This window comes from Antechinus flavipes, chromosome 2, assembly GCF_016432865.1.
Source record: "Antechinus flavipes isolate AdamAnt ecotype Samford, QLD, Australia chromosome 2, AdamAnt_v2, whole genome shotgun sequence".
NCBI lineage: Eukaryota > Metazoa > Chordata > Mammalia > Dasyuromorphia > Dasyuridae > Antechinus > Antechinus flavipes.
Window position 1 is genome coordinate 573,370,329 of NC_067399.1, and position 14,186 is coordinate 573,384,514.

The 14,186-nt window shown below is 41.0% G+C and overlaps 1 protein-coding gene across 1 annotated transcript; it reads left to right on the forward strand.

Moving 5' to 3' along the window:
• Positions 1–6,398: 6,398 nt before the first annotated feature.
• Positions 6,399–10,856, forward strand: TLNRD1 (talin rod domain containing 1). Its single transcript, XM_051981166.1, has one exon. The coding sequence runs from the start codon at positions 9,011–9,013 to the stop codon at positions 10,118–10,120; it is 1,110 nt and encodes a 369-aa protein (XP_051837126.1). The 5' UTR covers positions 6,399–9,010; the 3' UTR covers positions 10,121–10,856.
• The last annotated feature ends 3,330 nt before the right edge of the window (positions 10,857–14,186 follow it).

The following is a 14,186-nucleotide window of genomic DNA, read 5'->3' on the forward strand; positions in this document are numbered from 1 at the left end:
GGAAGATGAGGTTGACAAGTTAAATGACTTGATAAAAGTAAGAATTAATAAGTAGTGGCCAGATCCTAAGCCCAAATCCAGGCCACTTTCTCTTGTTCATCCCTGAAGGCAATTTCCCATTATCTGTGATCTTTCAAAAATCACTGACTTTGACTCATCAGTTAAATACATCAGCTTTTTCAGTCCCTTCTAGTTATTCTGATATAGTTATTCTGAGTCTGGTGAATGAAGCCTATAACACCACCTAGATATTCTTCTATTTACTACATTCCTCTTTGATAACATTTTATCTGATGTAGTCCAGCCTTGTATCCTATCCCTTCTTTGATTCTCTTCTTTTTGTAAATTTATAGAAATATGCGCAAGTATTACAAAATTTACACATACACATAATACATATATAATACATATATATTCACACACATATATATGAATATATACACAAACACAATATATATAATCAAAATCACTTTTTTATCCTTAGTTTTTCCTATCATTCCTGAGATTCATTCTTGTCTTTAGCTTTCCTGACACTGTTCCTAAAGGACCAAGCTATGCTTTCATGTTCATTCTTTTATTTGTCTTCACTTCCAACTCCTTTAATGTCTTATAAAAGTCAAATTCATTGCTAAGTTTCTTGTGTGCATGATTTCATTTATGAAGCATTCACTTTTCTAGGATTTCTTCTATCTAGGCTACGTTTAAAAGAGAGTTCTCTTTTTTATCCCTTAATTTGATTTCTAAGTAGATCAAATGAGAAACAGATCTAAAAACTGACAAGGGAATTAGACATTGCCTAAAACACACTGTGTAACCCAAAAATATTTTCACTCATTTTATTTTCTCCCACAGAGAAAAAAAAAAGCTGACTCAAGTGAAAGGTATGAGTCTAGTTAAAGTAAACAGAATAGGTTAATTATCTTACATACTGAATTGTCTTCCTAGTTCAGAAAAGAGGTTTGAATTTCTCTAAGAAGAAAAGTGCATTTATTGCCTGAAATACCTGGAAAATTATTTTTGCTTTACTAGAGTAGGTTTTGACTAGAGAGAGAAAAAATGATGAAGGCATATTAAACTCAATCTCTGGGCTTGCTGGAGATATTACCTCTGACTTTAACTTCATTTAGCTTGCAATTCTAACTTACCAGAGAGGAGTTAAGGTGAACCAAATTGATAAGAACGGCTCAATATAAACAGGAATCCTGGATCTTTCCTCCAACCACTTATTTGGATCACATCAGAAGAAAGCATGGTATATTGCATAAAATGTGAGCTGGGTTCCACCCTTCCTATGTCCAAATGTTTGACTCATTTGAATTTTCTAACTGCGGACCCCTAAGAGATCAAAAAGTGAACAAAACTCTGCCCTTTTCATAATATCACTGCAGGCAGGAGCAGTGGAAAATAAAAACATTTAACAGTTTGAGTTGTGGATGTTGGACAGAGATGAGAGTTGTTTCCAAGGTCACACAATAGTCATTCAGTACAGTAAAATAGTGCCATTGTTATAGTAAGAAGAAAGATTGACATAATCCAAAGCATTAATATAGGTGATGTTAGGTCCAAAACCAGGTTGTGTGACATTTAGGTCACGTTACCTCTCTTATCCTCAGTTTCCTCATGTGTAAAATAGGGATAATGATTCCAAGCATGATGGTGCATCGAGGATGGGAATTCTGAGCTGTAATGAATTAAGCCACTAAGTTTAGTACTAATAAGAAACCTACACCTAAAAAAAGGTTAAATACATTCAGATGGGAAATAGAGCAGATCAAAGTTCCAGTGACAGTTTAGAGTGGGGTCAGGTTTATAAGTAGCCCCTCTACTTCAAGTGTGGACAGGGAATCCCAGTTTTAAAAAACCCCAAAAGATTGATAATTATGCAATCTATGTCACATGGTACTTTGGGGAAAGCTTTTTTTGCGTAAACCTTAAAGTGCTAATGAAGCATGGGTTATTATTAGTATAGATTAACAGGTTATTATAAATTTGTTTTACTAGATTACATATTAAAATTTTCATTCCACATACAGAAAATGCCTAATTTATAAGTACTTTGTATTCCAAAAGTTTATGACAATTGTTTTGAAGTAATTAGAAAAGCTAACTGGGGGATGGGGAAGGGAGGGAAAGTTGGAACAGAAGGTTTTGCAAGGGTCAATGTTGAAAAATTACCCATGCATATATCTTGTAAATAAATAGCTATAATAAAAAAAAAAAAGAAAAGAAAAAAGACCAGCACATTTTTTTTTTTTTAAAGGCCTGGTTTACTCATCCTTCTTTGATATTTTAGTGGATTACTGACCTTATCAGATGTGGCTATTCCTTTCACTAGTGTAAACCTGGGTTTTAACAACCAATTTATGTTTTCTCATACTATTTGATCTTAGTTCACTTCCTTTCATAAATTCTCAAGATTATTCAATTACACTGAAGGTCTTCCTAGAAAGGTTTTTACTTTTTTGTGCATACCAGTGCACCACTGAGGCTATCCATTTATTGTATTTTACTCTCTCTCACTACATATCTGGTTTCTTTTCTTTTTAAGAAATAAAGTAGAAATAATGTATATTGGCAATGAAAGAAATAAAGAAATATTCTTATAACACTGGCATTTAAATAAATAAAAATAAGAAAATAAACATTTTTTAAAAAGGTGTTTCTTTGGTGTTAGAAAATATTTACCACATGCTAAGTAAGGATCCATATTTCCATTATCTCCTAGAATTTTTTTTTTTTTTAGTTAAGACAATTAGGGTTATCCTAACTTCAGGTCTGTGCCACTTAGCTGCCCCTCTCCTAGGATTTTTAATTTGTTAGTATAAAAAGATATTTACTAATATTATACTTTGTTTAAAAATTTTCTACATCTTTTGATATATAATCATGTGGTCTGAGATTTTTATTATTAAGCTAGTTGAATATATTTTTGGTTTTTTTTTTTTTTAAATATTGGGACCAACCCTGGTATGAAAATCAACCTGATTATAATATGTGATAGTTTTAGTATTACTGCTGCCTCTTTACTAACAGTTTATTCAGTATTTTCACATCTGGTTTTAGCATCATTCTTATCAACCCCTTTTAATAATTCAATCCAACTTACCCTCAAAACATGCTGCTTGGTCTTTTGTGCTTACAGTTTTCTGTTTTGTTAACTAATTACTACTTTTCTAAAAAATAAAATTTTTAAAGTGTTACCATGGTTCTGGCACAGTCAATAGGAATTTTAATTCAGGCTAAAGGTGTATACACACACACACACATATACAAACACACACAATTTAAATATGTACACATCCATGCATAAATACATGGTATATGTACACACATGGATGACTATTTATGGTATATGTACATACATAGATGACTTTATATGTAAATGTGGATGTATATATTCAACACCTCTACTCGCTACTCGCTTACCTGTGAGATCTTTGATGTATCACTTAATCTCTTAAGATTTCTGTTTACTCATTGTTGGGATTGGACAATCTTTGTGAAGGGGCGGTACCTAGGTGTGCTGGGATTGATGGTAATCAGACCGAGGGTGTTCAGGAACAACTAGCATCTTCTGATGGGGGGGAGGACGTGCAGAGCCCTTTTCAGAGCTGCGTATTCCTTTGGTGTCCACCTTCACCCAATTCTCAGCTGTGCTTCCAAGAAGCCTGAGCAGGAGCTGCACTCCAATAAAACTATTTCAGAGATGGGCTATACCAGCTTGAGGATAACGAATAGGCCTCAAATCTGTGGCTGAGTTAGGGGGAGGTCTACCCCAAGCATGTGAATGGGCAAATGAGAATAATTTGTTCCACTGAAGGTGGCTGAAACAGGGCTGTGGAGCACTTACGGTTGGTCTGACATGGAAGACATCAAGCTTATCCACTACCTCCTAGGTCATCACCAGTCTTCCCAATGGACTTCAGTGACTCTGGAAGAATGAGGCTGATGACTTTGTGCAATTTGGCTTCACAAAAATCCAACTCATGTGCAAGTTAAGACATCATCCGTGATGTCACTGATCCTGTCCCAAAACAAAGGACAAACAATAAAAACAATTAGAACCAAAGTAAGAAATTGGGGGGCTCAGGACACCAGAAACCACCCCTAGGACAAATGTCTTGAATTAGGTGGTAGGGGAAGGAAAAGGGGATGGGTCATTGATGTTTGGTAGGAAAAAAGATACTGAGATACTGGGTGTTGAGACAGTGAAGACACTTGAAGGGAACAGAGGAACCTATCTAGTAGCTCATACTTGAACAAATTATATCCATTGTGTAGATGTTAAACTGTTGGTTCTATACTTTCAAAGTATTGCCATTGGGATCCTCTAAACTCAACAATCTTGGGCAAAACTCTAGTTGTTCACTTTGGCCCAAAAGTAGTGGGAAAGATTTTGTGATAGAAACCTTTAGTTCCAGGAAGCACACTGTCACTTCACTATATTGTCACTTTCCAACCATAACCCCATTGAAAAGTCCATTGCAGGGCACTTCATGTAGTGTCGCTGTGCTTCCTGAAGACTAGGAGGTCTTCATCCAGCCGAGTGGATGGTGATAGTAACTCTTGTTCATCTAAACATTTACTACCTCCCCTGCTCAAGGGAAGGTCTGAGGGAATGCTTCTTGATTAAATTGATATTTTTGTACATGCCCATAGAGTGATTACAAAAAAGATGGGATCTTTATAGGGAAATTTGACAGCCTCTCTTCTTTCTCAATCACATTTTCATTAGAGACTTTCACTTTCATTTGCTTTATTCAATAAGCTTAAAATATGTATATATTGAGTTTTGCCATTTAGTGAAACACATTGTAAAGATAAATATTGGATAGTTGCTTTTTTTGAGTTAAACCGTTTCATTAAATGTGAGGTATTTTAAGTAAATGGTACTTTAACTGCAGATATTTCATTAAACCATTTAATGGTTACCAATTTATAGGTTAGGGCCAGAAAGGAATTTATAGAAATTATCTAATCCAGTTCCATCATTCTACTCATGAGGGAATTGAAGCACAAAGAGGATAGCTAATTTACTCAGCATCAAACAGTTTTTTAGTATCAGAACTGACATTAGAATCTTGGTTTCCTAGCTATACAGCATTACACTGTGGTTACTTGAATATTATAAAACCTTAATTTATATCTGTGTATGTGTTTAATTTACAAATTACAATTACACTTTTAAGAGAGAGAGAAAAAAGAGATGGAAGGTAGTAGAGAAGGTAAGGACAATTCCATAATCCTCACAGAAAATATTATGTTTATTGAATTCTTCCCATTTTGGGTGGGGTCAGAGGAATTAAGTGTAATTGAATGGGAGATGTGTTGTTGTTCAAGGTCAGTAAAGAGACAATGGCCGGGAGGTGTGGGCCTTGAGAGGTGACTCCCTGAGGGTCGGGTGTGGTGATCCAGGATAGGAAACTGGGAGCCCTGCATGGTGACCCTGGGGGCAGAGTTGTTAAAGACCTTGGAATTTCTAGGGTAGAATAGAGAGCCCCCCCAGGGAGAGCTATACAACTAAGGTGAAGAGTAACAACAGAGGCTAGTATTCAACTCAATAGAAATGTGTACATAGGAAGGAGATGAAAGGTAGGGTGGAGGGACACAGCTCAAAAAGAGATTCAAGCCACAGCTAGCATCTACTAATAGTCCTTTTGGGGAAAGTAGTGCCTAAAATGATCCTACTTGATTCTTATAGGGTACAAATTGTTCCCTTTCCCTACAAACTTAATTTGCCCCAGGGAATTTTAAGAATTCCCTTAAAGCTTTGGTTGATAATAGCCTAAAGGGAACAGAAGAGAGGAGAGAAATTAGTTCAGTTTATGTTTGCACAGTTCCAGAGTTCAAGTGCTTTAAGGAGAGGAATTTTGACCTGACGTTTTTATATTTATTCAAGCAGAAAAAGACCCTTTACTATCCTAGCACAATGGGAAGCTGAGGGTGGGGGGGAGAAAGCTCATCTGGGCTCAGAGGAAAAATTATAGATTAATTAAAAAACGAGGGTAGGTACAGATCATGATTCAAGAAAGTAGGCGACAGGAGGGATGGCCTATTTAGAGAATGAGGGAAGATAGTGATGGTGGGGATCTTGGAGAAAGTTCAAATACCTATACTAAAGCAAAATAATGAATAAGGAAACGCTATTTACTGTAATATCTACTCCGTCCCCAGAAACAATATAGCTGACCTTATATACTACACACACAAAATACACACACATATAATATAATCAGCTATGATTCAATGTGTACAATAACTTAATATATTGAATTTGATCTTATATGTACCATTGCAATATATAAAAAGACTTCATATTCTGCAAATTGTAAAATGTTATCTATTACATAGTATACACAGATAAAATTATATATATGTGTGTGTGTGTGAGATAGAGCACGAATTCTCTTGACCATACATGCTGCAGACTATGCTTCTAAGGACAACAGAAGAACAGTGGCTTCTTAGAAGTGAAAAAGGAAAAGAAAAGTCATCAGTAATAGGGCCTCTAGTTTTGGAAAAATCCTACTAATCCTCCAACTTTAGAAATCTTAAGAGATAGATTGGGAGGGGGAAATCTCTACTAGTTTTTGTCTTTTAATCTCAGAATGACTAGTAAGATAATAGTGGTTTCATTTCATTCGACTTTGAATTATTCTGTAATACAGCTGCTTGTTTGCAAAGTCCTCAGATCTCTTCCTCCCTGACGCCTTGTTTCACCGTTTAGACCTCAGTATACATGTATTTACTGGGAGTTGAATATTAGGAATTAAATTCATCATCATTTATTAAACATCTACTATGTGCAAGGAAGTTGAGCCTGGACCCTCAGAAGGAATGCAAGTTTCCCCATTGCGCTGTAAGTGAACACCTCGAGTATGATTAGATCATTTCAAACCCAGGGAACGCCTGGGATGTTGCAGATTTGGGCCACAGTCTAACAGAGCAAAATACCTGATGCGGTCTTCCTGTCCCTCCCCCAGCTCCACCCCTCCAAAGTGTCGCGTTTTAGACACCCTCTCTTTTTCCTTAGGCTTGAAGGAAGCGCGGGACTCTCGTTTTGACTCTTGTAAACAGCTTGCCTTAAAAGAGGTTGGTCCCGTCCTGGGCACGCTGAAGCCCTTCCTGCGGAAAGCTGTCTTACACACCCTGACAACTGTCCCCATCTCTTTTTTTCTCTCCCTTCGTCTGAATGGGAGAGGCTCGTAGGCGGAAGAGTGGGAGGGGAGCGAGAAAAAAAAAAAGGCAGAACCGACAGCCTCAAGGCTTGTCCCCCTCAGAGTTCAGGACGAAGATCGGGGTGAAGCGAAGATGAATGGGACAGTGTTGACCGCAGCAAGGCGCTGGCGCTCCCGCGACTACTTAGAGCCGCCCGCCCCGTTTCCAGGGGAGGAGCAGCTAATCGCGCAAGCGTCCGGGAGAAGCCGAGAGGGGCGGGAGGAAAGGGTAGAGGAGGAAGCAGGATTTAAACGAAGGGCGGTGACGCCACACAAAAGATTTCTATAGGCTCAAGTGAGGTTACGGCAAAGGCAACGAGGCGAACGGGGTAGGGAGGGGGGAAGGGAAGAGGAAAACCTCCCTTCAACCCATGCAGCGTTTGGGTGGCAGTGGCAGCGGGGGCTACCCCACGACTTTGCACCCAGGAGGTGAAGACGCGCTGGGAAAGGAAACATTTTTTTGTTTGTTTCCACCTCTGTCCCCCTTCCCCAGCCTGCCTCTCCCCTTCATTTCTTTCTTTTCTCCCCTCGTTCGGAAGTTGGTTTACCAAAATGGCAGGAGCTAGGGCCCAAGCTGATTCCCGCAGCAGCCCGGAGACCCCTCCCTTGTGTGCGGGGACCTTCTAAGTTCTGAGAGGCTACTGCTGCCGGAGGGAACCCGCATCCGGGGGGGATGCGCTTGAGCCGGGGCCTCGGGAGAAAGCCGCCACAACCGCAGCAGCAGCCGTTGGAGAGGATGGAATCGGAGCGGGAGCAAGCTTGGGGAGGTTTGATGCATGGTCCGGGAAGGGGCGCCGCTTCCCAGTCCAGCCGCGGAAAGTGAATCCAAGCCGGGTGGAAAAGGGCTGGCTGGGTGGGAGGCTGTGGAGAGGAGTGGAAGAAGAAAGACAACTCCCCGCCACCACTGCCCGAGTCCCGAGGGCGCCGGGCGAGGCGCGCCCGGGCGTGGTGTGTGCTAGCTAGCGGCCCGCGGGCGCCCGGCCCCAGCCAGCGCTAAATCTGTGCACAGCTCCCTCCGGACTCGACTCTCGCAGCCTGGCTGACCGAGGCGAGCCACACCCTCCGCTGGGTGGCTGCTGCTGCTGCTGCTTCCTGATAGCCGAAGACTGGAGAAAGAGTGGGAGATAGAGAAAGAGAGAGGATGCGGGACGGCTGCTCCCGCCGTTGCCTGTGCGTGCCTCCGCCTCTGCCGCTCCAAAGTGACTTCTCTTTCGGTTGCGTTTCCAGAGACACACGTGCGCCTAGGTGCCCGAGCTTGGCCCTCTAAGTGCTGAAAACAGAAGCGGATTTGTGCATCCGCCGTCCCGGGAGCTCCTCCCTAAGAAAAAGGATTTTGATTTCAAAGAAAGGAAGGAAGGACAACTCCCAGCCTCCCCCACCCCCGTCGGCTTGGCAGGGCCATGCCCAGGAAGGAGGCGGCGGTGGCCCCACGGCGGAGACGGGACCAGTGCGGACTTTCCCGGAACCCGACGGGTGGGGAGTGCTAATTTTGGTTTTTCTTGTCTTTTTTTCCGGCGTTTCATGGTGCTTGCAGCCCCTAGGCAAAGAGGCAGAACACTGAAGTGCTTTCCTCCACCCTTAAGCCGGTCGTCCCTTTTCTCTCCTTTGCTCGCTTCCCGCCCTGTCCCTATCTCGGCCGCCGCAGCCCCGGTGCCATCTGCTCGCGGCGGTGGATGGCATGATGGTGCGGAGAAGGCAACGCGGCCCTGCCCAGCTCAATCGGGACGGCTCCGGGGGCGGCAGCGGCGGCGGTAGCGGGCTCCCCAGCGGCATGCCAGTGCTCCCCCGGCGCTATGGCTAGCGGGAGTTCGGGGAAGTCCACTAGCGAGGCGGCTTCTCCTCCTGCTCCTGCTAGCGGTGCTTGTCACTCGAGCGCCGTCGGGGGCGGCTCGCAGCCACGGAAGAAGCTCGTTTCGGTCTGCGACCACTGCAAGGTGAAGATGCAGCTGGTGGCCGATCTGCTGCTGCTGTCTAGTGAGGCGCGACCGGTATTGTTGGAGGGCTCCACCGCCTCCTCCGGCCCCGGAGGCGAGTCTTTTGAAAAGTGCCGGGACACCATCATCGCCCGCACCAAAGGACTCTCCATCCTGACTCACGACGTACAAAGTCAACTCAACATGGGCCGTTTCAGCGAAGCCGGGGACAGTCTGGCGGAATTGGGCGAGCTGGTCGTCTCGCTGACCGAGTGTTCGGCTCATGCCGCTTACTTAGCCGCGGTGGCTACCCCAGGGGCACAGCCGGCGCAGCCGGGCTTGGTGGACCGGTACCGAGTGACCCGCTGCCGGCACGAAGTGGAGCAGGGGTGTGCGGTGTTGCGAGCCACCCCTCTGGCGGACATGACGCCTCAGTTGCTGCTGGAGGTGTCCCAGAGCCTGTCGCGCAATCTCAAATTCCTAACGGACGCTTGCGCCCTGGCCAGCGAAAAGTCCCGGGACCGCTTCGCCCGAGAGCAATTCAAACTGGGCGTCAAGTGTATGAGCACCAGCGCGTCGGCGCTGCTGGCCTGCGTGCGGGAAGTGAAGGCGGCGCCCAGCGAGCTGGCCCGCAGCCGCTGCGCGCTCTTCAGCGGGCCCCTGGTGCAAGCAGTCAGTGCCCTGGTGGGCTTCGCCACCGAGCCCCAGTTCCTGGGTCGAGCCGCCTCCGTCAGTCCCGAGGGCAAGGCGGTGCAAACCGCTATCCTCGGTGGGGCCATGAGCGTCGTGTCGGCCTGCGTGCTTCTGACCCAATGCCTCAGGGATATAGCCCAGCACCCCGACGGGGGCGCCAAGATGACAGACCACAGGGAAAGGCTGAGGAATTCAGCCTGCGCCGTCTCTGACGGCTGCAACCTGCTATCTCAGGCACTAAGGGAGAGGTCTTCGCCCAGGACTTTACCGCCAGTGAATTCCAATTCTGTGAATTAACCCGATCCGACCCCCGCCCATCTTCACCCCCTTCTCCAGTTTATTCCCCTTCTTGCCCCTGGTTGTGACTACAAGGAAATACTTCCCTCCCCACCCATTTATACCAAAGAAATCGCTTAGATGAGGTTCACCCTCCTCCCCCCACTCCCCCTTTCCCCTTTCCCTCTACCCCACTTGAAATTCACGAGAGAAATACCTTGGAAAGCTTCACCATAAGTAGAAACAAAGTGAGGGAGAGTTTAACCTTGGAAAGTTTTATACAATTCCTGGGAGTGGGGAATGGGAGAGCTTTAACCGTGCTGGGTGCGGTTTCTTTTCCTTTCTGCCATCCCCCTATCCCTAGTCCCATCTCTACAACCATTCTTTCAGAAATTCCCATCCACATTTTACTGTTAAATTGTGCAGGAAGAAGATTATAGATTTTTTTTTGTCCTTTTTATTGTTGTTTTAAAGGTTACCTCAGTTTCACACTTTAGACATTGGATGTAGCTACCTTTTTGTATGTGTTTTTTTTTTTTTTTTTAATTGAATGTTGGATTAGAAGTACACTTGGTGTGGAAAGAGTGAAGGTTATGAGTTTTTTGCCATGTGATTTTCGAATTGGGGGAAAGCTACTGTGAGTGTGTTTTCAAAAATTTACACTATAACAAAAGTGATTTTTTTTTCCCAATGTCAGTTTTTATCTTGCATGTACTGGAGTATTTATTTCATCTATTAAAATGTTATGTTTCTCAGATGTCTTTTGGCCATTCTTGTTACCTATTTAATAATTCTTTTTTGTTGAGTGGAGGAGTTTTAGTCTTTAAAATTTACCCTTTCAATTGCTGCAGCACAGAAATTTGAATTGGTTTATCTTCTGCCTCCATGCTACTCCACCCATTTTTACTTTTCCCTTTGAGTTGATGTGAAAATAATGTCACATGTTTAGAATGCTAAATTGATAACAGAAAGACAGTGTGGAATAGACCTTCATCTTGTCCAAAGAAGAAGACTGATCAGTTTCTGAATTCTAGCATTTAGTTCTCTGGCTCTTGAATGGCTTTTGTCTTGTGTGTAGTAGTCTTATTTCTGTGGAAATGTAATTTTGTCTCTTCCACCCCCTCCTGTCTCCCCCGTTTTTTCCATCTCATTTGAAATAATGGGAGGATTCATAACTTACACTTATCAGCTTTAGGTCAGGGGTGGTCTAAGTCGATTAAAGCCTGTTGACTGTCTTCTCTTCCCTTTTAAATTAAGACAAGTTGTTTGTATCTTGTTTGGCACCTGTGTTTCCTTTCATTCTAAATGGGTGTGTTTGCTCACAGATGCCCCTAGATTGAACCAGAGTTAAAACTGACAGAATTTGGAAATATTCTTGGTGCTTATGTACAAGCACAATTGTTTGAGAATTGGGAACAATCTAAATATCCCAGCCTGTTTAATTCAGAATATCCTGAATTTACTGCTTACTTCTGAATAAGGGCAGTCAACTGTTTGGTTGTGACCTAAAAGTTTTTCATTATGGACTTAGCTGATTTAATATAATGCCTTCCGGGCTAATAATAATAGCTAGTGTTTGTGTAGCACTTACCATGTGTACTAAATACTTTACAATTATTTCACAAAGTTATTTTCAGCAACCTTGGGAGGTAGGTGCTATTATTATCCCAGTTTTATAGATGAAGAAATGGACAAATTAAGATGAGGTGACTTACCCAGTAAATATTTGACAGCAGAGTTGAATTCAAGTCGTCCTGACTCCAGACTTGGCGTGATGTGCACTGAACTCCCTAGCTAGGTAGTAGAATATGTTCAAACTTTGGAATCAGACCACCAGATTCAAAAATCCCTCTCTCTATCATTCAAAACTGTGTGACCTTGGACCCTTAAATCCCTTCAAATCTGGGCCTCAGAATGAAGGAGTTGAACTAAATGGCTTATAGGATCCTTCCCTAGCTATAGTGGGTTTTAACTGAAATTTAGGATCTCTTTATCAAAATCTGTAAGGGCTGTGGGCACAATATATGTTTTTCCTTGTTAACTTAGAAGTTACTGTGTTTTTATGGAACTTAAGCAATAATATAATTCCAGTGAACCTGGTTATATTTTAAATACCTATTGGATGCATAAAAAATTCAATTTAATTTGATCCTTTAGTACTTGTAGTCCATCATACTTTAGTTAAAACTGCATGGATACAATAATTTAGGCTTGTTCGAATGTTTACTTTTATTTTTCCTTTAATTTTCTGTGGTATTAAAAACCCTAATTATGTTTATAAATGGAAAAGTAAATTTTCAGAAGATTCCACTGTGTTATGCCATTGAGGACAGAAAAGTCATCTGTGTATATGCTAGTACTTATGAAGAACTCATTAGAAAGGATGAATATATATATATATATATATAAATATGTGCATATATATAAAACATATATCTATATACACACATTTATGAAACGTCTTTTATGGATGGAAGACATACAAATTATGTCTCATAAAATTGTGTGTGTATATACACATACACATATATTTGTATATATGTATATATTCATCTATTAAAAGTCATGTATATGTTATATGTATGTAGGCATTCTATTTCTCCATAAAAGGTCATGTGTGTGTGTATATGTGTGTATTCCATCCTCTCTAATAAGGTTTTAGTGTTAATTACTAATCAGGTCCTTGATACATAAAATTTCATTAAAATTGTGTGGTTTCATAATAATAGTGATTTTGTGCCCTGAATTTAAAAAAAAAAATACTCATATACTGATTGTGATGGTGAGAAAGTGCTTGGGGGAGGGAATGTTGTTCTGATATTTTTCACAATAATTCCAGTTGGTTCTCTGCTGGTTATTATTTTCTGTGTGATGAGACAAATCATTTAATTTTTTAAAACACAAAGATGCACCCTTATAAAGTGATTTTATTTTCTTTATAAATATTTTATAAAATATTATATTTCCATTTACATAAAAATAAGTCCCTAAGATTGATGTTTCACCTACATTTAGGGATTTACATATTTTTTCTACTTAGGAGAAAAGCATATCTTAAAACAAAGTTTAGGTACTTCTGGCAAAGAGGAGGGCTTTAAAGTCTAAAACTACTACAAGTTGTATTGCTTGTATTAGTCAATATGGAATGACTCTAGATTGTTCAAATAAGCCTTTTACCATCTCTTTGCATCTTGTTATCAGTGTAAACAGGCCATGCTGAGGAGTCTTGAAGCAATTACCACTATAATTTACATCTCCAACAATTTATCTTTAATGAGGACTTTGATATTAGCTAGATAATTATCCAACTGCCATTTCATTTTGTGTTATTTTAAAATGTTTATTTGATGTTTTTGAATGCTTAAAAAAAAAGAAAAAAACTTTTGTTTTGTCCAAATCATATTGCTTATTATTAGAGATGTGTCAGGTAGAGAATTTGTCTCACAAGTATTCATATGGACTTTGATAAATTTTAAACATTAAGCATTTATATAGTGCTTTAAGATTTACAACATTCAGACATTATCTTAGTCTTCCCAGTTTACCTATCATTTCCCTTTATGAAGAAAGTGAGATAGACAGGTTAAGTAGTTGTGCATATATTATTAATCCTAAATTTGCATATGAACTATCAAAAAGCATGTCATCTTTTTTAATTGGGAAAACGGCCAATTGTGATAATACTGGAGAGATTCAGAAAACAACATTTTTACATTCTATTGAATTAAATTTTTTATTGAAGAATTGGAGTAGGTCCTTTTATTAAAATTTTGTCTTTGGGATAAATGTACTGGGACTTTAGTCTGAATAGGGAAGTATTTCAACAGTTGTTTTAGAATGAAATTTGGTCATGTCTTTCACTGGTCAGAAGCTACTGTAGTATGATGGCATAAATCCTGGAATCTCCAAGTCAGAGGACATAGTTTAAATTAGAATGAATAATCATTAGTTGTGTGGGTTAGGGTTAGGAATAGGAACTAGGCCTATTAGCATAGGGAACTTCCAGATAAGAAATTTTTCTCTGCCAATACCAGTCTGCACCTCCTCTGCCTCTTTGTCTTGGAGAGTTCTTTTAAAGCTAAGTGCC

Excerpts from the sequence above, each read along its gene's own strand:
- TLNRD1 (XM_051981166.1), top strand. The coding sequence starts at position 9,011 with ATGGCTAGCGGGAGTTCGGGGAAGTCCACTAGCGAGGCGGCTTCTCCT.